The sequence below is a fragment of the Humulus lupulus genome, chromosome 6 (assembly GCF_963169125.1).
Source record: "Humulus lupulus chromosome 6, drHumLupu1.1, whole genome shotgun sequence".
Taxonomy (NCBI): Eukaryota; Viridiplantae; Streptophyta; class Magnoliopsida; order Rosales; family Cannabaceae; genus Humulus; species Humulus lupulus.
Window position 1 is genome coordinate 197,774,342 of NC_084798.1, and position 22,279 is coordinate 197,796,620.

The 22,279-nt window shown below is 31.9% G+C and overlaps 1 protein-coding gene across 13 annotated transcripts; it reads left to right on the forward strand.

Moving 5' to 3' along the window:
- The first annotated feature begins 466 nt into the window (after positions 1 to 466).
- On the forward strand, positions 467 to 15,861 carry LOC133782926 (RNA polymerase II C-terminal domain phosphatase-like 4). 13 transcript variants are annotated; one of them, XM_062222381.1, is made up of 12 exons: positions 467 to 595; positions 2,910 to 2,961; positions 7,648 to 7,714; positions 8,222 to 8,289; positions 8,655 to 8,833; positions 9,202 to 9,287; positions 13,288 to 13,403; positions 13,530 to 13,710; positions 13,867 to 14,156; positions 14,305 to 14,490; positions 14,575 to 14,613; positions 15,225 to 15,861. In XM_062222381.1, exons 5-12 carry the CDS (start codon positions 8,655 to 8,657, stop codon positions 15,534 to 15,536), a joined length of 1,389 nt encoding a protein of 462 aa, XP_062078365.1. In that variant the 5' UTR covers positions 467 to 595; positions 2,910 to 2,961; positions 7,648 to 7,714; positions 8,222 to 8,289; the 3' UTR covers positions 15,537 to 15,861. The 13 variants fall into 13 exon arrangements, with proteins under 13 accessions (XP_062078365.1, XP_062078373.1, XP_062078368.1 ...); XM_062222383.1 differs by having other exon boundaries at positions 573 to 595; positions 2,914 to 2,961; XM_062222389.1 differs by lacking the exon at positions 14,575 to 14,613 and having other exon boundaries at positions 475 to 595.
- The last annotated feature ends 6,418 nt before the right edge of the window (positions 15,862 to 22,279 follow it).

Consider the following 22,279-nt stretch of genomic DNA (forward strand, 5'->3'; position numbering starts at 1 on the left):
TGAGATATCCAAACTTGTTTTTGGTGCATTTTGTCTTATATCATTGATATTGTCTTGTGTGATTTGAGAATTTTTGTTTTTTTTTACCTTTAATAATTTTATACTAACAAGTATGATGATTATCTTATGTGATTCTATATTGGTCATTGTTGAAAATACTTGTGAATTGAATTGTATTTGGGGTTTTGAATGTTTCGATTTTGTTGGAAGTGGGTCAATTTATATGGAATATAATATTGTGTTTATGGTGGGGTTTTAGAACACTGAAAGTTTTCAGCATATGAGATTTTGAGAGCTGGGCATGAGCTCAATGCTTTAAATTGATTTTAAATTTCAATGGGCCTGTTTTGAGTTTTGATTGACATACCTAGATAAAGGGATCTTTTTTTATGAGAATCTTTTTTCATGAGACACAATTGTGAGCCACTCAATTGAGTCAGTGATTTATATTTTGTATTCATTATCAAAGGTTAGAGAGGAAGCCTCCCATCACAGTTGGACTAATGGATGCCAATTGTTTCATCTAATTGAAGCAAGTTTTCATCATTGGATTCACTCTTCTATTTATGAAGTTTGGTTCAATACTCATTTCAAGGTACTCAATTATTTTCTATCGTTTATATTATGAATATGATTAATAAGTTCTTTCTAATGGAAATGTTCTTTTTTAATGTACTTTTTTTAGGATATAAATTATCGGTATCTTGTTTCTAAATTCTTAATATTGATCAATTGTTTGTGTCATACTCATGCATTAAATAATAATAAATTATTTGTGCAATGGATTAATATTAACAAATTGTGTCTGTAATATCTCTCATTGAATTGTGTATGCCTTTCATTCCAAATAAAGAGAAATTGTCAGTGTTTTTCAGTCTCTTGTTTAGCTTCTGATAAATTATTATTATCTAGTTTTTTAAATATTGATAATATACTTGTCCAATAATTGATAAATGATTGTTCTCATGCCACTTGAGCTAGACTCAAGTGGTTGGGTGTGTGTGTTGTAAGTAAGAGATCTGGGGTTCAAACCCCAGCTGGGGTAATTTAACAAATGGGTAACAACTATCTGTTTCTTATAAAAAAAATGATTGTTCTCATCTGTTCAAAAAATGATAATTGTCTCAAAGATCTAGAACTGACAAGTTTATTTTGATGTAAAAATTGATAAAATAGTTGATAATTTATAATCCTAAGATTGGGAAGTGCCTTCTTGCTTGTGTTTTAAAATTTAAGAAATAACCATGTATATATTTTTATGTTTTGAAAATTGATAGAATTTGTTCCCTAAGAGCATTCACAACAGAATTTTTATATTGCTTAGCGCCAAAAAATAGATCTTCGTTGCTTAGGATAGCGCTGGGCAAGAAAGGTGACTATTTTCTTTTATTTTTGTTTGATTTTAGTTTTTCTGATACGGGTTTCGATTGTTTTTCCTCACGATCATTACTATATTTATTTATGTTTAGAAATCTCTGCTATATTTGTTAGGGAAATTTGTGGCATAAATCCCTATGTATTTTGATTTGTTGCACTTAAATGCCTGTAAGATTTCTAGTGGCAAATCCCTACAGTTACTGATTTGGTGCAGTTAAAAGTCCTTTCCCTTACGATTGACTAGGATCTACATGGCAGCCACATGGCTGCACTTGATTGGTTCAAATTATTTTAAATTTATTAAATATTTTAAAATAATTTAAAATTAACCAAAAAATTTAAAATTTAATTTAAAAAAAATCTCATTTTTAATCAAATTAAAATAAAATAAATTTCAATTTAAAACTTATTAAACACTAATCTAGTTTACATTTAGAACTTACCTAAAAAAAGCAAGAACACGATCAAAATGAGAACCAAAACCAGAAAAAAAAAAAGAGACTAAAATTATGATCCAAAATCTTTAGAAAATTGCAAAGACCAAATACCCCAAACCCAAAAAACCCCACCATCCCGTCAACCCCTCCATTTTGCTTCTTGGCCGATCTAATCCTTTAAACAAATTTGGAGTTGAAGTTTTTCTTTTTGTTCTTATCCTGCTTCCTGCCTCACGTTCTTCTTCTTCTTCCCGTCTAGTATTTTGTGAATCACCACACTTAAAATCACTTTGAGGTTTGGGGTGAGTAGATTTGGGATTTGAGTTGAACATATTTGGGGTTTGTAAAGCCTTTCATCTCTTCCTTTGTTTTTTTTTCTTTTGTTGGGGTCTGCGTGAAGAACAACAAAAAGTCTAGATTTTTTTTTTGCTCTTTTTTGGTTGTTGGCGATATTTGGGGTTGATGGAATTTTCTGGGTTTAGGTTCGTATTCTTGCCGAGGTTCATCAAAAAAATTTCTTCTTAGATGTTAAATGTTAGAATAATAGAATAGTATACATTATTAATACAGTGCTTCATTTGGTTGTATGATTTTTTGAATTACCAAATAATAAGAAGAAAGACAAAGATGTTATGAGGAAAGAAGAAGATACCCAAGAAAAGAGTTTCAATCGTTTAATATTTTTAATTCAATCAGTTTAGCATTTTTAATTTAAGTTTTATTTTCTTTTACGTTTTTTAAATAGATTTTTTTAGTATTTAATTTATTTTTAATATATTTAACTATTTTACACCAATTCAAAATTGCCACATACTCATTAAAGTCAAACTTAACAGAGATTTAACATGAAGGACCTTTGACACACCAAATCAGTTAGTGTAGGGATTTTTGCCTCCAAAAATCTTACTTAAGCATTTAAGTTAACAAATCAAACTACATAGGGATTTATGTGGCAAATTTCCCTAATTGTTACGAATGTTTATCTCTTCATCCCCTTTTACTTTATTTGGTCCTCTCTAGAATCTTTATCATTTTCTCAGTTCTCTGCCTGTCTATGGTTTATCGTTTCACCAAACTCACATCTCTATCATGTAGAAAGACGGACTGATATGCTCTTGCGTGATTACAGAACTGCAGTATTTTTGAGGTGAATACTTGTACTCTTCTCTTCTATTAAATATTTCTTATTCTTTCATTTTGGTTTTGGATCTGATATTAGATATTTCTTATTCTTTCATTTTGGGTTTTACTGGTTCTTCCCCCTGTAAACTAATTAAACTCACCTGTTTTTTTCTTTTGATTTTTAAAAATATAATTTTTTACGTAGGGTTTTTGTATTTTAATGAGTTGGATCTGAAAATTGTTAGCTGCATGAAAAAAAAGAAATATGTATTGCACATGAAGACAACCTTAGTTTTAGAAATTTCCTTGTGATTTACATTTCCAGTCATAGTTTTGCCTCATGATCATTGATTTGTTGGTATATGGTCTGCTAAGTTAAAAGTCAGTATATTGTATTTTCTCTTTTACGATTTTTTTTTTTTGGGTTGAGATTGGTGTTTTTGGTCTTTTTTCTTTTTTGGTTAAGATTGATAAATGAGTTAGTTTTACTGATATTAAGGAATGGCCCTTCTTGATTGTTGCTTCATTAACATTTAGTGGGAAAATTTTGATAGGGTAGTATTTAGAGTACAAATTAATTATATTCAGTGCTAAGCTTAAGCAACTACCGTGGTGATTTGGTGCTCTATTGAAGTAACCATTTCGCGAGATTCAACTTTCTTCATTATTGGACTATTCTACTACACCATCCAAAATGGAAAGAATCTGTGGCTGAGGGCGGTAGTGTCAAAACTAAAAAAATATCAATAACTCTAGATGGTCATATGCCAGAGTTTCTAGATGAAGATACTATATCACTATCCATAGATGTGAATTTAGAGAGACCCATTGGGAGGAAGGCTGCAAAGAAGTGAAAGAGGCAAGAGAGTACCGATTTTGATCTTACTAATTTGATGATTAAATTGAATGAGGAGAGAAAAAAAAACTAGTGTTGTGAAGGAAGAATATAGGAAAGAGTACATCCACATTAAAAGAGGGAGGCTTGAATTGGATAAACAGAGAGAAGAGAATGAAATTAGGAGGAAAGAGTTAGAAGTTATGAGAATAGATGTCTCAACTTTACCTCCAATGCAGCAAGAGTATTTCCATAGACTCCAGTTAAAAATACTTGATAAGCAAAGGTCTAGATCATGTTTGGCTGGTGTATGGGCTGATGTTTTTGGTGTTTTCCAAGGGTAACAATGCAATCACTTTTGGCAATGCTCATTTGTTAGTCTTTTGTATAGAACACTGCACAATCCTGAAGCCACAAATTCAACCATAGCTTTTTTATGTGTGTAGAACTATGCACAACAGAAGCCCAATGCAAGGTTACGTTTGATAGTATTTTGTATAGAACACAACACAGGTTGGCAATGCTCATTTGTTAGTTATTTGTATAGAACATTGCACAATCCTGAAACCCAGTGCTGGGTTACTTTTGATAGTATTTTGTATAGAACACAACACATGGTTGATTGTTGAAAATGCTTCTCTTGTTTTTATTTATTTTTTAATTAATGCATATTTTAGTTTGTTTTATAACTTTGGATTAATTTAGAATAGAATATAATTATATTTTTTTAATTGTAGAGTTTAGTTATATTTGTCATTACATATGATAAATATTAAAATATATAGAAGGGGCATTATATTTGCAACACAAAATTTGACTAGTACACTCCATTTTGTTAAAAATTAATATATATAATATTTTTTTTCAACTTGTGCTTACATTTTTCTAATTTTTTTTTCTTTTTCATATTCTAAAAAATACATATACATAATATATATTTTTAAATATTTAAATAAAAAAAAGTAAAACAAAAAATATGTAAAAACTTGTTAAAATAAGAGTTTTTTTTCCTAAAACATTATACAATCATTTTTTAAAAATATAATTAAAATAATATAAAATAAAATTATTGAAATAAACTAAAAATGTAATTAAATAATGCCAAAAAAATATTGAGAAAAAGTGTTGGAAATGATTTTAAAAATTAATTTATTTAATTAATGAGGTATCTTTATATATATTCTTGGGGTGCAAATGCCCTTATATAGAAATATTATATTATTGAGAGAAAATATTTTAAATGAATAAGGTGGTAAGACCCTTGCAGAGTTCCCCAACAACATAGAGCTTGGGAAGCTCGAATATTAAAGTGAAAAGCCGGTGATGTAAAATAGAGAAGTGGATATATGGTAGATTGATGTAAAATAGAAAAAGTGGAATTTTGGTGATGGAAAATGAAGATAAAATAGCACATCTTCTGCTATGAGTGCTTTAAGAATGGGAAATAAGTGCTTTCGTCTTTAGTTTCAGTACAGTTAACTGTTGAAATTTTGTTATAATTGTGAGAATTTTTTAAAAATATGGCTTTTTAGCCATCAATGTGCAAAAATATGGGAATTAAACTTTCCTTAATTTGTATGGGAAAATTTAATTAACAAAAACTTAGTTCATGAGAAAACTAATCAGATATTGGAACTCAAAATTAAAGAAAAAAAATCAGAAAGGAGGGGTATTATGCTAATTAACATAGCAAAAATTCCTCATCTGAAACTTGAGTCTGTATCGTGTCTTCAGCCAAGCCACCTCTTCTCTTTCATTTTGCCCTAGCCGCCACCTCCCTTGTCCTCCACTCGCTTGCCTCACCATCATCTCCGGCCACCCACCCCCACCACCTGCGATTCACCTTAAACGCACACCTCCGTGAAACCCAACTAAGAACACCCAGTCGTGCCATCGACGAACACAACCCCAATCAGCACATCTCTGGGCGATTCCATTCGTGAGCCCTTGAATCCAAAACGACGGGGATAGGTTGAGGCGAGGGATGTGCTGGTGGTGGTCGGAGGCGAGGGAGAAGGGTGGCGCCTGGGTTAAGTGGATTCGTGGTGCTCGGAGCTGTGCAAAACGACGGGGATGGCTGGGTTTGCGATGGGGTTTTGTGCGCAGGGGATGGAGGGTTCTGGTGGTGGTCGGAGGCGAGGGAGGAGGTTGGTTCGTGGTCATATCTGGTTTGTTTTTCTTCAGATATGTGGTAACTGGTTACCCTCACATTCTGTGTGTATATTTCTGGGGAGTTATTGGTTATCTTCACGCTCTGATGTGTGTATATTTTTGGGTTCTTTATGGTAACTGATTATCAAGGTTACTAAATCATACGTATTCTTCCTTTTTTTTCTTCAAATTTGATGTTTCTTTTCATTTCTAATATGAGTGACTCGTCACCCCTCTTATGGTAACTGGTTACCCCTCTTATGGTAGTAGGTTACTCTTCTCACTGTAATTGGTTACCCCTCTTGATACATGTTATTTAACCTCTAAGACTATTTTTTACATAACTGTGAAAAATCAAACAAGTAACTGTTTACTCCTCCAAACAAATGTTATTTAACAAATTAATTAAGTAACGGGTTCCTTACCCAGACTTTGAAAAAAAAAAACATACAATCTAAAAAAAAGGACAAAAATGTTTATAATAAATAAAAAAATTTATAAACACAATCCATATTAAAAAAAAAAATTATTAAAAAGTTTACAATACAACCATGGAAAAAATTTAATATAAGAATAATTATATAAAATTAATATGAAAAAAATCAAATAAGCTAAAAAAAATAATCAAATTACAAACATTTCCTTCAAAATTAATAAAATTTGATTAAAAGTAAAACTATGGCATAAACAAACTTTTATACAAAAATATGGAAAATTAAACCCATAAAAGTGAATTTTTTTTAAAAAAACCATATTTTTATAAACTTTATTCAAAATACCATATAAAATGTAATTTCCTATATAATTATTAATTTTACATATGGGTTTTAGAAAGAATAAAAGGAAAAAACTGTGTTTTTTGGGATATAATTCCACCAAAATCAAAGGCAAAGGGCCTGTTTGGGCATTGTCATTTGAGGAAAAAATTACGTGGACTACCCAATTTTAGTTAACCATTATAATTTTTATCCACATTTTTAAACTCTTCTGTTAATACTTAAAATCTTAATCAATGTCCCCATTGTACCCTCCCCATTACACACCTCAAAGACAATAAAATAACTTCTCCAATACTCATCTTTCACACCCAACCTACCTCTGAGCTGCTACCACTCCGGCTTCGCCACCACTTTCATCTTTCGCACGACGAGTCAACCGAACTAAGTGGACTCAATTCACAGTCATGGCTCATCATCTTGTTCACCACAACCCAGTCTAGCTCACATATCTTCTAGCCACCCTTTCGACGTCGCGGGCCACCACCAAATCTGTTGTTGGAGTTGAACTTCCTTTCAAATCCATGGCATATTGAAGAGGAGAAAGTTTATATTAAAGTCAGGTAAGTAAAATAGTTTTGAAAATTCGATTGCCATCCATTTGTTTGAGGAAAGTCCTCAACTAACTTATGATATTGTGTGTATTTGTAGATTGTGTTTGATAATTAATTTATCTTTTTCTATGGTGTTTTGATGATTTATGTTTAGTTTTTCTTGAATGTTTGAAATCATCAAGTATATTATGGAATTGTACAAGCTTATGTATAGTTTACAAGAAACTGAAAGTTGAATGTTTGAAAAATGGAATAGTAAAACTCTTTTTCTTGAATGCATGGGATTGAGATGTTGGGTATAAAGTTTTTTCTTACCTAAATACATAATTCTTCTTAGTTCTAACAAAAAAGTGGCTGTCCTTGTTTTTTAAACCAACTTTTTTTATGATTCTCAGAAAACCCACTCACTCAGGCTCAGCTCTCTCTGCCGCCTTTGCTCTCGACGTTCTTCATTGAACTCAGGTTTCTCTCACTTATCTCTTTCTCCTTTCTGCCCTAAAAAACTATTCAAATATGAAAAATCGTGTACATTTGTAATCCTTGAGTTTCTTCGCTGTTCTGAGTATTGTTTGTTGTTACTGATTGATACTTGTTCAGTACAGATATATATTTGTTGTGTTTTTGTGGAAACTCTTGGGTTTTGGAACTATAAATCAAATCAAAGAGTTTTGTTATGTGCCCCTTCTTCGATTTATGTAGAGAGTGGCAGGAATTGTTATAGCAATTATGTTTTCCTGTATTTTGTTTTTGTTGTTCGTATATCTCTCTTTTTTTATTTGGTGTGTAATGCGAAACCCTCATATGATTTAAGAATAAGCCCATATTTAGACAAAACGATAAAAGCTGCTCTGAAATCTTGGACAAAACCGTTTGACTGAGTTTTGGTTTTTGCTTCGTTTGAAGTTCTTTCCTTCCAATTTAAAGATCAAACTGACTTGTGCTTATGTTTTTTGTTTTTTTTTTGGTCAGTTTCTGGGCTAAAGTTCTTTGCTAGATTTGATTAGTTCAGGAGAAGAATACTTAAACTGTAATTACAAGTAAGTAATTTTTAATTTGGTTTTGCTATATTGTGTTTGCATGTTGTCTTTTAACCTTATTTGATAGTCTGGAAGGCGTTTGCTTTTCCTGTTTTTTTTTTGGTCTCTTTGTTTGGTGGGGTTCTTTTTGTGTTTTGGTTTCCATTTGGTGGGTATTCTCATCTAGCTTTTTTGGCAACCAGAAGCAGCTGATTAAAATTGCTTTCGTGTGTATGAATCAAATGATCAAATGGTGAAATAAACAAATGGGGAATATTTTAACGAGGAGATAGTTTTTATTTTTAAGACTTTGACAGATTATTGGCATGTCACTTCCGTGAATATCTCTTCAGTAGTAATGTCTTTTTTTTTAATTGTTAATTCAGATGAGTCTTGCCACTGATTCGCCCGTCAACTCATCTAGTAGTGACGACTTTGCATCGTTTCTTGATACTACACTTGAGTCTAATTCTTCAGAGTCGTCACCAAAAGGAGAAGCTGAGGAGGAGGATAGAGAGGAGGGTGAGGAAGAGGAGGATGCTGATGTTGATGTTGAAAACGAGAGGTGTAGTTCAAGTTGTCATGTTTTTGTGTTTATGGTTTTCCAATTTCATTAAAGGTATCTAAAATTTTGAGCTGTGATGTTTGGTTGATTCGTACTCCAGAATACATACCATCTACTGCATACACTGAGAGCCTGTGGAATTTAATAAGAGGAAAAATTGGTGGATTGAAGAGCCTTTAACACCTACTTTGCTTGTCTAATTTTGTGATTTTGAAATGAGGATTTAGTTGTGGGCTTGTGTACCTACAATTATGTACGATGCATATAAAAATAGTTTATGAAGTTGAGTAGATCACATTTTTTTTTTACTAAATTTTCAAGTCACATGTGGTACCTTCTCAATTTATTTTTTTCAAACTAAATTTTAGGGTCAAAAGGAGGAAAATGGAGGAAGTAGAAACCATTGAGGAAATTTGCAGGTCAACTTTGCAAGAATCTCAAGAACAAAAATTAGGTAATTTTTATTATTCTATGCCAGACTTTGATTCATTGCATGTGTCTCATCATTTGCGATGGTTTCATCTTGCATCTTACTAGGGTGGGTAATAACTCTTTGTTGGTCTATGATTCTGCCAGGAGGGATAGGAACAAAAGGAATGACAAGTCAGTAGAGCCATTTGGCAGAGTTTGTTAGAAAGGGTTTTGTGGGGTTTGGAGGGTACACAATAGAACCTGTGTGCCTTAGAATAAATAGTGTGGGAATGGTATTGTAAGGGTTATCCATTTGTCTGAAAACTTTTATCTGTATTTGGAGAGAACCAAGCTCTCGAATTCTTGGGTATTCAATAAAAAGGCTGGCTGTTTTGAGGGGGAGGGCAACCAGTGACAGTACTCATAGATAGTGGGGCAACCCATAATTTTATCTCGGAATTGGTGGAGGCTGCTCAAATTCCAATCATAGCTACTACGACTTATGGGGTGTTGTTGGGGACTGGTGGTAGGGTGCAAACAGGGGGGATTTGTGCCAAGGTGGAGTTGGATTTGGGGTCCTTACGAGTGGTGAAAGACTTCTTGCCATTGGAATTGGGAGGAGCCGATGCTATCCTTGGAATCCAGTGGTTAGGGACTTTGGGAAATATGCAAGTAAACTGGCGCACAATGGTGATGAAATTTGAATTAGGAGGGTCATGGATTACATGACAACATGACAAGGTGATCTTGGTTTATGTAAATCTCAAATTTTTCTGAACGCTTTGATTCTCTCCGTGCAACAGGAAAGGCAAGGCTATTGGATTCAGCTCGGGGCCTTAGCAGTCAATCACGATCCAATTTAGCTAGATATGTCGACAGAGGTTATGGAACTGTTACAAAGACATGATTCTGTTTTTCACATGCCAGTGGGATTACCTCCAAAATGATCCTAGGAACATAATATTCTGTTACAGGATGGGGCAGGCTCTATTTTTGTTTGACCCTACCGTTATGCACAAATACAAAAGGATGAGATCGAGAGGTTATTGACAGAGATGCTGCAAGCTGGAATAGTGCAGCCAAGCACAAGCCTTTTTTCGAGCCTAGTGCTTTTGGTAAAGAAAAAAGATGGCAGTTGTCGTTTTTGTGTGGACTATCGAGCACTGAACAGAGAAACGGAGGCTGATAAATTCCCAATTCCGGTTATTGACGAGCTCCTTGATGAACTGTACGGGGCACTAGTATTCTCTAAGTTGGACTTTAAGTCGGGGTACCACCAAATCTGAGTGGCAGCAAAGGATCTAGAAAAGATGGCTTTTCGAACACACAAAGGACACTGAATTTTTGGTGATGCCATTTGGCCTTACTAACGCTCTAGCCACTTTTCAAGCTCTGATGAATGAAATATTTTGCGATTTTTTGAGAAAATTAGTACTGTTTTTTTTTATGACATCCTCATTTATAGTGCCTCTATGGAGCAACATTTATGGCATTTGGAGTTGGTCCTAACTCGCCTCAGCCAACATCAACTGTATGCAATTAAAAAGAAATGCCTATTTGCACAAAAAAAGCTTGAATACTTGGGACACATAGTTTCAGCGGAGGGGGTTTCAACTGACCCAATCAAGTTGGCAGCAATGTCTCAATGACCAATACCAAAGTCTATTAAGGAGTTGAGGGGGTTGCTCGGCCTAACAAGTTATTACAGATATGGGCAATTGGCTAGACCTTTAATAGATCAATTGAAAAATGATGCATTTAGTTGGAGTGAGGACGCATAGGAAGCATTCGTGAAGCTTAAGTAGCCAATGTGTGAGGTTCCAGTCTTGGCTTTGCCCAATTTTCTGTCCCATTTGTAGTAGAGACAGATGTGTCAGGTAGGGGTGAACATTTGACCTGAAAAACCTGCAAAACCCGCAAATCCGCAACCCAAAAACCCGTTTTTTTGGGAAAACTTGTCGGATTCGGGTTTGAAATTTGTTGAACTTGGGTTCGGGTTCAGACCCGAAACTCGAAAATTATGGTATTTTTGAAAAAAGTATAAAAAAATGGTATTTTTGCAAAATTGGGCTTTTTGGCTCAAAACCCAATAGGCCCAGCCCAACTTGAAATCCAACCCAAAACCCGAAACCTCACAATTTTTTTTTTTCAGATCGGTTTCGGTACCATTTTTCTCCACCCGAAACCCGTAAAACCCAAACCCGATGCACTCGAAACCCGAAAATCTGACCCCTCTCTGTCAAAAATCATCCAACAGCTTCAAGAAGGCAACGCGTGTTCAGGCTATTCTTTCACTCAAGGGTGCTTGAAATTCAAGGGCAGGCTCGTTCTCCCATCTTTTTCTCCTTTCATATCACTTTTGTTGCAAGAATATCACGGCAGTACCTTGAGGGGTCATGTAGGAGCTTTACGAAGTTTTCAAAGGGTGGCTGCCGACCTTTATTGGCAAGGAATGAGGCAAGATATTCAGAAGTTTGTGGCTGAATGTCATACATGTCAGCAAAACAAATATATAGCTACAGCCGCTGTTTATACCGGAGCAAGTGTGGGAGGATATATCCATGGATTTATCGAAGGACTGCGACAATCTAATGGATTTTATTCTATTTTTGTTGTTATTGATTGATTGACAAAATATGGGCATTTTATACCTCTTCGGCACCCATATACAGCAGCCACAGTAGCATCAGTTTTTGTTAAGGAAGTGGTCAAAGCTATATGGTATTCCACGATCCATTGCGTCGAATAGGGATAAAATTTTGTCAACTTATTTTGGAAGGAACTATTCAAGTTACAAGGCACACTACTTAAGCATAGCTCGGCCTACCATCCCCAAACAGATGGCCAAACCGAAGTAGTCAATCGGTGCTTGGAAATGTATCTTCGTTGCTTTGTCAGCTCTAAACCATCACAATGGGTGAAATGGTTGTCGTGGGCGGAGTATTGGTACAACACGTCTTATCACTCTTCAGCTGGCATGATGCCTTTCAAAGCATTGTACCACAGAGATCCACCACCAATAATTCGGTTTGAAGGGGATCATACTATTGTTTCTGCTGTTGAACAAAATTTGCAGGCTCGTGATGAGATTTTGGGCTTGCTGAAAATGAATTTGCAGCGAGCTCAACAACAAATGAAGCATCGGGCAGATAAGAAAGAAGGGACATCGAATATGGGGTTGGAGATAGAGTTTATGTGAAACTCAAACCGTATCGGCAGAGATCATTGGCGAGGTGTAAGAATCAGAAGTTGGGACCACCTTTTTCGGACCATTTCAGATCTTATTTAAGGTGGGGCTACAGCTTACAAGCTGCAATTACCAGAAGCTGCAAAAGTACACCCTGTGTTTCATTTCTCTCTACTCAGGCCAGCTTTGGGACCTCATCAAACGTCAGCAACTCTTCCTAAAGAGTTAACAGCAGATCTTGAGTGGCTCCTTGAACCTGAAGCTGTTTTGGATGTGAGACCAGGTATACACAAGGAACAACCTTAAGCACTAATTAAATGGATGCACCTACCAGTGTTTGAAGCTACATGGGAGAATTTCACAATCCAGCAGCAGTATCCCACTTTCCACCTTGAGGACAAGGTGCGTGTTTGGGCTGTGGTAATGATAGGCCACCATTAACATACGTGTATGCCAGGAGGGATAGGAACAAAAGGAATGACTAGTCAGCAGAGCCATTTGGCAGAGTTAGTTAGAAAGGGTTTTGTGGGGGTATGGAGGGTACACGATAGAGCCTGTATGCCTTAGAATAAATAGTCTGGGAATGGTATTGTAAGGGTTGTCCATTTGTCTGAAAACTTTATCTGTATTTGGAGAGAACCAAGCTCTCGAATTCTTGGGTATTCAATGAAAAGGCTGGCTGTTTTGAGGCAAATTGTGTTTACTGTTCTATTGAATTGCTGTAACAATCTATAATTACTTACCAGATTCACATATAATTCATGTATTAGATTTTAATTTTTTATGCACAAACTTGCATGCAAGTGCAGATATTTCTGTACCTAGATATGTGTTAAAAGTTTGTTACTTTCTCCAGAGGAATCAGCAAAGATAGATGCATGCACACATCCTGGTTCTTTTGGAAATATGTGTATTCTTTGTGGTCAGAGGTTGGAGGAGGAGTCTGGCGTGACATTTGGTTACATTCACAAGGTATTCTTTCCTTAGGATATTTAGTTTGTGGAATTAAGAGTTTTATGTTAATAAAGAATATTGAAATAGGATAAGTTGGTGGGCTACAAAGTTTTGAGGGAAAACTATATGGTTCTTTTTGGGCAGGGATTAAGGCTTCAAAATGATGAAATCGTTCGACTACGGAGCACAGACATGAAGAGCTTATTACACCATAAAAAGCTGTGTTTGGTTCTTGATCTTGACCACACACTGCTAAATTCCACTCAACTTGTACATATGACATCAGAGGAGGAATATTTAAGAACCCAAGCAGCTTCTCCTCTTGGTAATATATATTGGATTTATATGAATTTACTATTTTGCATCTCTCATATTGAGATTTTTTAGTTGTCTTATTTTTGCAAAAGTAGATAATTTAAAATTATTTGTTGAGCTCAAGATAATATGTGGTTTATAAATCTCTTTTTATTTGAATGGCTAGATGTCTCTGATGGGAACCTCTTCATGTTGGAGACTATGCATATGATGACGAAATTAAGACCATATGTCCGGAGTTTTTTAAGGGAAGCAAGGAATATGTTTGAACTATATATATACACTATGGGAGACCGGCCTTATGCCTTGGCAATGGCCAAGCTGCTTGATCCTAAAAGAGAATATTTTGGCGATAGAATAATATCAAGGGATGATGGCACTGTGAAGCATCAAAAAGGTCTTGATGTGGTGCTAGGTCAAGAAAGTGCTGTCTTGATTCTTGATGATACTGAAAATGTAAGTACTTGATGGTTGATGATGCAGAGAATGTGAGTTAATAACATTTATTTTACTTCGAGTATACTTGCTGCAGAAGGGATATGTGTATAGTCAGTAATTACAGCCTATGTTACATTTTTTTTTATTATCGTTGTAATATTTGCAGGCTTGGACAAAGCACAAAGACAATTTAATACTGATGGAAAGATATCATTTCTTCAGATCAAGCTGCCAGCAATTTGGATTCAATTGTAAGTCCCTCTCCGAGTTGAAGAGTGATGAAAGTGAGGTTGAAGGAGCTCTTGCGACAGTTCTCAATGTGCTTAAACAAGTGCACAGTATGTTTTTTGATGTATGTCCCCACCTTCTTGTTGCTTTGGAAATAAGCTGTGATTGCCTTTTATCTAGTATTTATTGCTAGTAAATATTTTTGTAGGAATCGGGTGATGATCCTATAAACAGAGATGTGACACAGGTAATTGTCTATTTGTGTGCCACTTTCTCTTTGTTATCTATTTTCTTAAAGTGTTTACTTTTCTTAGTCTAAGAAAAGTAGGTTAATTTGCTTGGGCAGTTGGGCTCCTATTTTACAAATTTTTTTTTCCCCCACAACCACTACCATCACCACCTCACCTGAAAATGTTTGATCTGTTTTTTCAGATACTTTTTTAAAACTACTTTTACACTTTTGTTTATTGTTTTGATTATGGTTTCTTGGGATTTTTTTTTTAATACCATAACATTTTTCCACTTATGATATATATTTGTTTTTTCCCTAGTGTGAAGTTTGCTACTCATTTTATGTGCCTTTTGGGCCCTAGCAATGTAATGTTACCTGTTATGCATGTTTAGTACATAATGATATAGCAAGGTGAGAATATATAATTAATGATTCCGTTAAAAATTGTAAATGGGACTTATCGACTGTCATTATTAACTAGTTTTGATTGCTGCATGTTGATTCCTCTAAAAAAATTTATCATTTTATTTTATTTTGCCCCAAGCTTGAATTGTGCAGATTTCAAAGTCCAATGTGAAGTTTATGGATTGATTTATCATAATTTTTTGAACAATCTTCTTCTACAGGTGCTGAAAACTCTTCGAAAGGAAGTCTTGAAAGGATGTAAAATTGTTTTCAGCCGAGTTTTCCCCACCAAATATCAGGCTGAGAATCATCATCTCTGGAAGATGGCAGAGAATTTGGGTGCTACTTGTGTAACAGAACTCGATCCATCAGTGACTCATGTGGTCTCGACAGACGTTGGAACAGAGAAGTCGCGATGGGCTCAGAAAGAGAAAAAGCTTCTGGTTCATCCAAGGTGGATTGAAGCCTCAAATTATATGTGGCAAAAGCAATCTGAAGAGCTTTTTTCTATTAACCAAGTGAAAAACCAATGACATTCTTTCATTACCCCTTACTCTGACTAGTTATATGACCCTTTTGAGTTCATACTCTTGCACTTGATATAAGTTCGACCTCTATGATCTTATTCAATCAGTGCTGAAAAATCCATTTTGACTATAGAAATCTGAGTATCTCATTTTGTAAATGTTTGGTTTATTACTTATTAACGAGCAGGCTTCTATTTTAGATTGCTAACTGCTAAGTTGGAACATATATTTTCTCTTCACAATTTAAGAGTACTGGACCATGTAATATCTTGTACTTAGCAGCCGAGGCTGTTTTTAGCTTTTTATTTCACTTGGTTTTGCATTGTAAAAACTTGGAAGCTTTTCATTACCGACATGAATGAGGTTATACCAAGTTGCATGTTAGAGGAATATGGAGGAACTTTGGTTTGTTCTAAACCATAAACTTAGACTGCAAGCTCTTCAAGTTCATTAACCCTGCTACTAAGATGATGAGAAATTGATCTGAAATTGCTGTAACTTTGGCTCTAATGAACTATTTTAAAAGTGTTTCCCAATATGACTTCTTGTGCAACACATTTATGACCTTGAATTTCATTGTTGGTGATCTTATCTAGAAAGTTGTAGCAGTGGCTTAAGGATGCAATAGACCCATATACTAACATGTTCAGATAAATGTAGGCATAAAGAGTCATCTTGAAAAAACACCCCAAAAAAATATTGAAGCTTAAAATTACTCTCTTATTCAGGTCACAAAATGACATGTCTTATGTGCTAAAGAAGTTTAATAGCAATTCAAAATCCTTAAGTCAACAAAATATTCTTAATTTCTGCTAATTTGGCACACAATCCATGCCAACTTGCTTGCTTCCCTAGAAAAAGACTAGATTTTCACATCTTGAAAACAAAATGCAAACTTCTCCAACAACAAATTAAATTCCCGTGTCCCTTTTGGATTGGATTGATTGGTAAACTATGTGCCAAAATTTGGCTAAAGAAGCGGGCAAGAAAAAAAATAGAGTTAGGCAGCCACAACTTTCAATTTCATCCCCAATCGTATGAGAAGTGAATGGTGGTTTAACTTTAGTTGGCATTTATAGCCAATTGGACTTTGGTTTTAGCTTAATAGTTTTGAGTGATGTGAAAACTTGCACATGGGAATGTGTCTAAGTGTATATTTCAATGGGTTCAATGTAGGACAAACATAAGGGATTAGGACAACAAAGGTGACATTTATTGAGGACCACATGGAAACCCATATGGATGAATAGAGAGAGAAATTTTGGATTTGATTCTTGAACATAATTAAACTTTGGAAATATAACATTTTATTCTCTCTATTTTACTTATGTATCTACTAATATCTCCATATTTTCAATAATATCAATATATACATCTATATTTGACAAAATAATAATTAAAAAAACAATTGTTTTCTTCCTCAAAAAATGTCTTAATATTTAGAAAAAAGAAAAAGAAAAATGTTGTTACAAAAATCTAAAAAAAATACTTATAATGCTTAATGTAAATTCTTATTTATTTTAATTTAAAAAAAAATTATATTAGCTATTTTTTTTATAAATATTTATAGTTCCTGATAAATTTTAGACTTTTTTAAGAAATGAAACTGAAGATTTGAAGCCTTATTTAAAATAAATTTGATCAAAATTGAGTTCAAGAAAAACTTTATATTATTTTCTCAAATATATAAACATATTTTGGTACTATTAAAAATATAACTTTTTAATATTGGAAGTGTGTAATTTTGATTTTTTTGGATATCATACTAATGTTGAATAGAAATACAACTCTCCGGCAATTATTAAGACTTTTACATGGATTCTCCGGCAATTATTAAGACTTTCAGATGAATCATGTGAAACACTCTTTCTTAAGGACCACCAATCACTGTTTTTTTTTTTTGGGATAACTTGAAAAATACCCAGTTTTAGGATTAGTTAACTAAAAATAGCTACTAATAATATTTAGTTGAATATTACCCACTTTTTTAAGCACATTTCCCATATTACCCTTAAAACACTACTAGAAATCCAATGTAAAAATCTCAATCTTTGCCTCTGTCGTGTCATTTACTTCCCTTTTTAAATAATATTCCACTGTGAGTTCCACTAGACTACTGTATAATGGGTAGAGTCATTAATAGTTTGAGTATTAATCAAAGAGTTTTAAAAAGTATGTAAAAATTAAAGAGGTTAACTTAAATTTGGTACTAGGTGTAATTTTCACCTTTTTTTTTTTTTTTTCTATATAGAAGTTACATAACAAAACTCTTAGGATACACATACACATATTATCGTATTAAATTTTAAACGTTAAAAACCAATTTTTTTTCTCTATCAACTATTTTACTAAACTCCTCCCCTCTAGAGTTATAATAAAAATGCACTGTCATCATTAGAGATCACGTTCAAACTCACAAAAGAAGCGCAATCTCATAAGTATTTCTTTTGGTGTGTTTTATCGGATTGAAAATTATTGTAAATAGAAAGATGATCATCGATTAACATATTTTGGACTAGATTATATACAATATATAATTTGTAACATGTAATGAATTAAAAAAAAAATCTATTTTACTAAACTCAAATTTTAGTCTTTTTGCTGGATGTGGCTCTTAGATTATCCCTTTCTTAATAGTAACCCTAATGATTTATCAAAGAAATAACTCACAAAGTGAGTGAGTTATCAAGCTCCATTAACTTTCTCCCAGTAAATCCATCACGGTATTCTTCTTCTAAAGGGAAGTTTAAAGAAAAGGAACGAAGATTTAGTGTTGTACGTAACATGTCAGCTTAATCAAAATGGAGGAGAATAAACTGTAATAAAATACAAAAGAAGCAAAGCCAAAATAAAGAGTGAACAACACAACGTACAAATAAGGTAGTAACACCATTAAATTCTGAAACTACAGAATCAATAATATTAGGTGGGCATTTAGTCATGTGATAATAATGACAACTCGATACTTCTCTTTGGGGATCATAATTATTACTCTGGTCTGGTCAATTGTGCCGGTGATGCATGTGATTAAGATTAAAGATGTCTTTAATTCTATCTTTGATTGAATCTCTCTCTCTCTCTCTCTCTCTCTCTCTGTATATATACACAATGTAGAGCTTTATATATATAATGATCTTATAATTAATATAGCATATGCATGAGTGGCCAATATTTCATATATAGCTAGCTTATCCTAACATCGTATAAAAGAAAAGCTGTGTGCACACACAATTATTTGTCTTGTGAAGTGACTTTTTGTGATGCAAAAAATGACAAAAATTCTCATTAGGTACCCACTTGTCATTCACTCAAATCTCACCAAGTAATAATTTTTAGACATTGTATCTAAATATAATCAAACACAACTCAATTTGTTTCTAGTACGTTTCCTACCTGTGATGTTTTCATTCGTTTACTTAACACATCCACAAGAAAACATAATCAAAATGGTATTTCCGATAAAAATAAAAATAAAATGTTCCTAATAATATGGAAAGCTTGACAAGTGTTTCGAATCTCTATAATTATCATATTATATTTATATATTTTTGGAGGTATGTCTATATACTAGTAAAAGCAACTTATAATATATATGTTTGATTAGTTTTAAAATTATAAATATTATTTATAATTTTAATAAAAATTAATTTATTATTTTTTTAAAAATTAATATATATATAATAAAATAAACTATTGTTCCATTGTAAATATAAATATTTATATTAATAATCTTTACACATCTAAACACAACGTTGACATAAATATATATTTACATGATACATATATATATAAAATACAATAATATTTAAAAAGAAATTAATAATAGAAATAAAATAAGAATATAAAAAAGTTATAGTATAGACAGTAAAGTATATGCATCAACTATTTTTAGTTTCTAATATATCTTGTAATGTCTTTTGGTAAATATTTTGATGAAAAAAAGAGTAATTACTTGATAAAAACTAAACTATTACACAAAGTTATAAGATATAAAAAATAATATGTATGCTTTTATTATTTTTAAATAAATATAATTTAAGTATTTAAATGATCTAAAATATCATATTTTAATTAATTTTTTTGTTATTTAAGTTTATGTTTGTTCTAGTTTTTGAATTTTAGAGTGACGACAAAAAATTATATATTTAATATAATATTAAGTTTAATTAAATTTTATTTAAGTTATAAAATGCATGATTTTATTATTTTCAAATAATTATTATTGTAAAATATCTAAAAAATATCTTATTTTGATTTATTTAATTATTTTTATTTAAGTTTCAATATTTATAATTTACGGTTAAATATAAAAATATTATGTTAAAGATACATATTTTTTATATAGAAGATATATATATATATATATAATTGATTGTTGAATTGTTGTTGTTAAGAGTGACAACACAACAATTATATAGCATATGCATATTGTTGAAGATCAACATTTAGGTAAGTAGTATATAATATAACGTGATATCATCCCAAAATTACAATTATTATAGTATTTTATTATATAATATTTCATTTGGGATTTCTAGTTAGAACTATAATTATTTGCACAGATGTACCAATAGAATAGAGATAAATTAAGATGAGCATGCAGTTTTTGGGGTCTGAGTTACCTAAAAAAATCGATCTGGGACTTGACATAAAGTACTAGCTAATTTAATTCTTTGTCACAATGATGTGACTGATTCCCAAATATCATGTTATAAGAAAACAAAACTCCATTATTGAGGTGTTCTTACTTAATATTGGTCAAGACTGACCGTTAGTTTTATCATCAAGAATATACAGGCTTGGTTTCAAAGCCCGTTAATATATTATTTATCGCATTGGATTTGTATATACTTCCATAAATTATACATATCACTGTCTTATAATAATAATAATAATAATAATAAGAAGAAGAAGAAGAAGAAGAAGAAGAAGAAAATTGTGTTTTGTATTGTATGTGTTAGATTCTTTTTTTGTACTGTAGTTGGCGATACTTTTATTTTTATATTTATTTATGTTGATGTACGTAATTCATTCTACTTAACTAAATTCTTAAGTTTGTAAATATCTATGGATTTTTTAATTGAGTTGAGTTGATATTACACAATTGTCAATTAACACAGTATTAATGATCATTTTTATTACTTAGTTTCTTAACAATTGGAATTTGGTCATAAGAATTTCCTTATATATATATATATTAAAAATTGAAAAGTCGGTCATTTGCTTAGATATCACATTATCACCCATAATATATAAGAAAATAATTCAAATTGTATCATAATTATATATTATAATTTTGTGTAGATACTTTAGGAGAGGAAAGACATTCTATTATTATTATTATATAGTAACTTAAAATTTGAGCATGACAATAACAGATATTATTACCATGTTTTTGGTATATATATGTAATGAAATTTATATTTAAATATAAAAGAAAATAATTTGACGTAACTGTTACAATGACGGGACAAAAATATGTAGCTCGAGTATATTTCTACCAATTTATATATAGATCATATAAAAAGACAGTTAATTATGTGCTCTCTTATTATTTTATTATATATGTTTTTTTACTATACACAATCTAGCTAATTATTAGTGATGTGTGCCAAATTAAAAATAATTAATTCATATATTATATACATGTATATGTATATATAAGACAAGGGCAAAACTAAAATAGTGACATTTGAGATCAAATACATGGTTCATATAGTTTTCATTGATCCATTCAATCACAGTATGTGGCTGTTATTTTTTTCTTAATTATTTAGTTCATTATATATTATTAATACTATTTATTTTATTTTAATTCTAAAACAAGTCGGCTTCCAAGCGTGGCCATACAAAGTACTATATTTTAATCTAAGCCAAGGATTAATTTTGGGCATTTAATCTTATTTTTTTAATTACGACCCTAAAATCAACAATGTTTTTGTAAATATAGTTCGAATATTTATATGAAAATTATATTATTATGTTTTGTATAATATATTGACCTCATTTTTCTTTTAATTTGGTCATCTTAATTTGTGCCGTTGGTGTGCTTAATTATTGTTTCTTGTGAGCGACTTTATATGGTAAGTAGCTCATAGAAAAAGATGATATGATTAAAAGTCATTATATATATCAAATCAAACCCCACCTGCACACAATATTTTCCACTTTGTAATCACACGCACATCTCCTCAGTATAAATAGTACGTTGATAAAGATTTTTTTTTTATTTTAACGATTTTTTATTAAATAGAATATTTTTATATTTAACAATAAATTATAAATATTTTGTTAAACATAAAAATATTATGTTAAAATTATCTGAATAAAAATAAAAACTATTAAAATTAATAATTTTTGTTATTTACATATTTATTATATAGAAGAGATATAAACATTTATTATGACTATTAATTTTAAATAAAATTCCCAGCACACGTGTGGAACATATATAAATATTTATATAAATATATATTTGCATTTAAATTATTGTTAATTTCTCGCAAAAATATATATGGTACGTACACAATTAATTTATATAATAGTGTAAGTGCGTACATTATTGTTAATTTGATTAAAAAAATAGTTAGGCAATAAACTAATACTGATATACTGTAATTTATAATACGTGGTCAAGATGCATGGGCTCGATTATATATGTCACACTTTAATTTTTGGTGCTAATAGCATTTTTAATTTTTAATAAGGAGATTTTATTATAATTTTTTTGTAAAATTTTAAATTACAGT

Coding starts and splice junctions, on each gene's coding strand:
- LOC133782926 (XM_062222381.1), top strand. CDS start 8,655: ATGAGTCTTGCCACTGATTCGCCCGTCAACTCATCTAGTAGTGACGAC. Junction 13,711..13,866: donor CCAAGCAGCTTCTCCTCTTG/GTAATATATATT, acceptor TTGAATGGCTAG/ATGTCTCTGATGGGAACCTC. Junction 14,614..15,224: donor TAAACAGAGATGTGACACAG/GTAATTGTCTAT, acceptor CTTCTTCTACAG/GTGCTGAAAACTCTTCGAAA.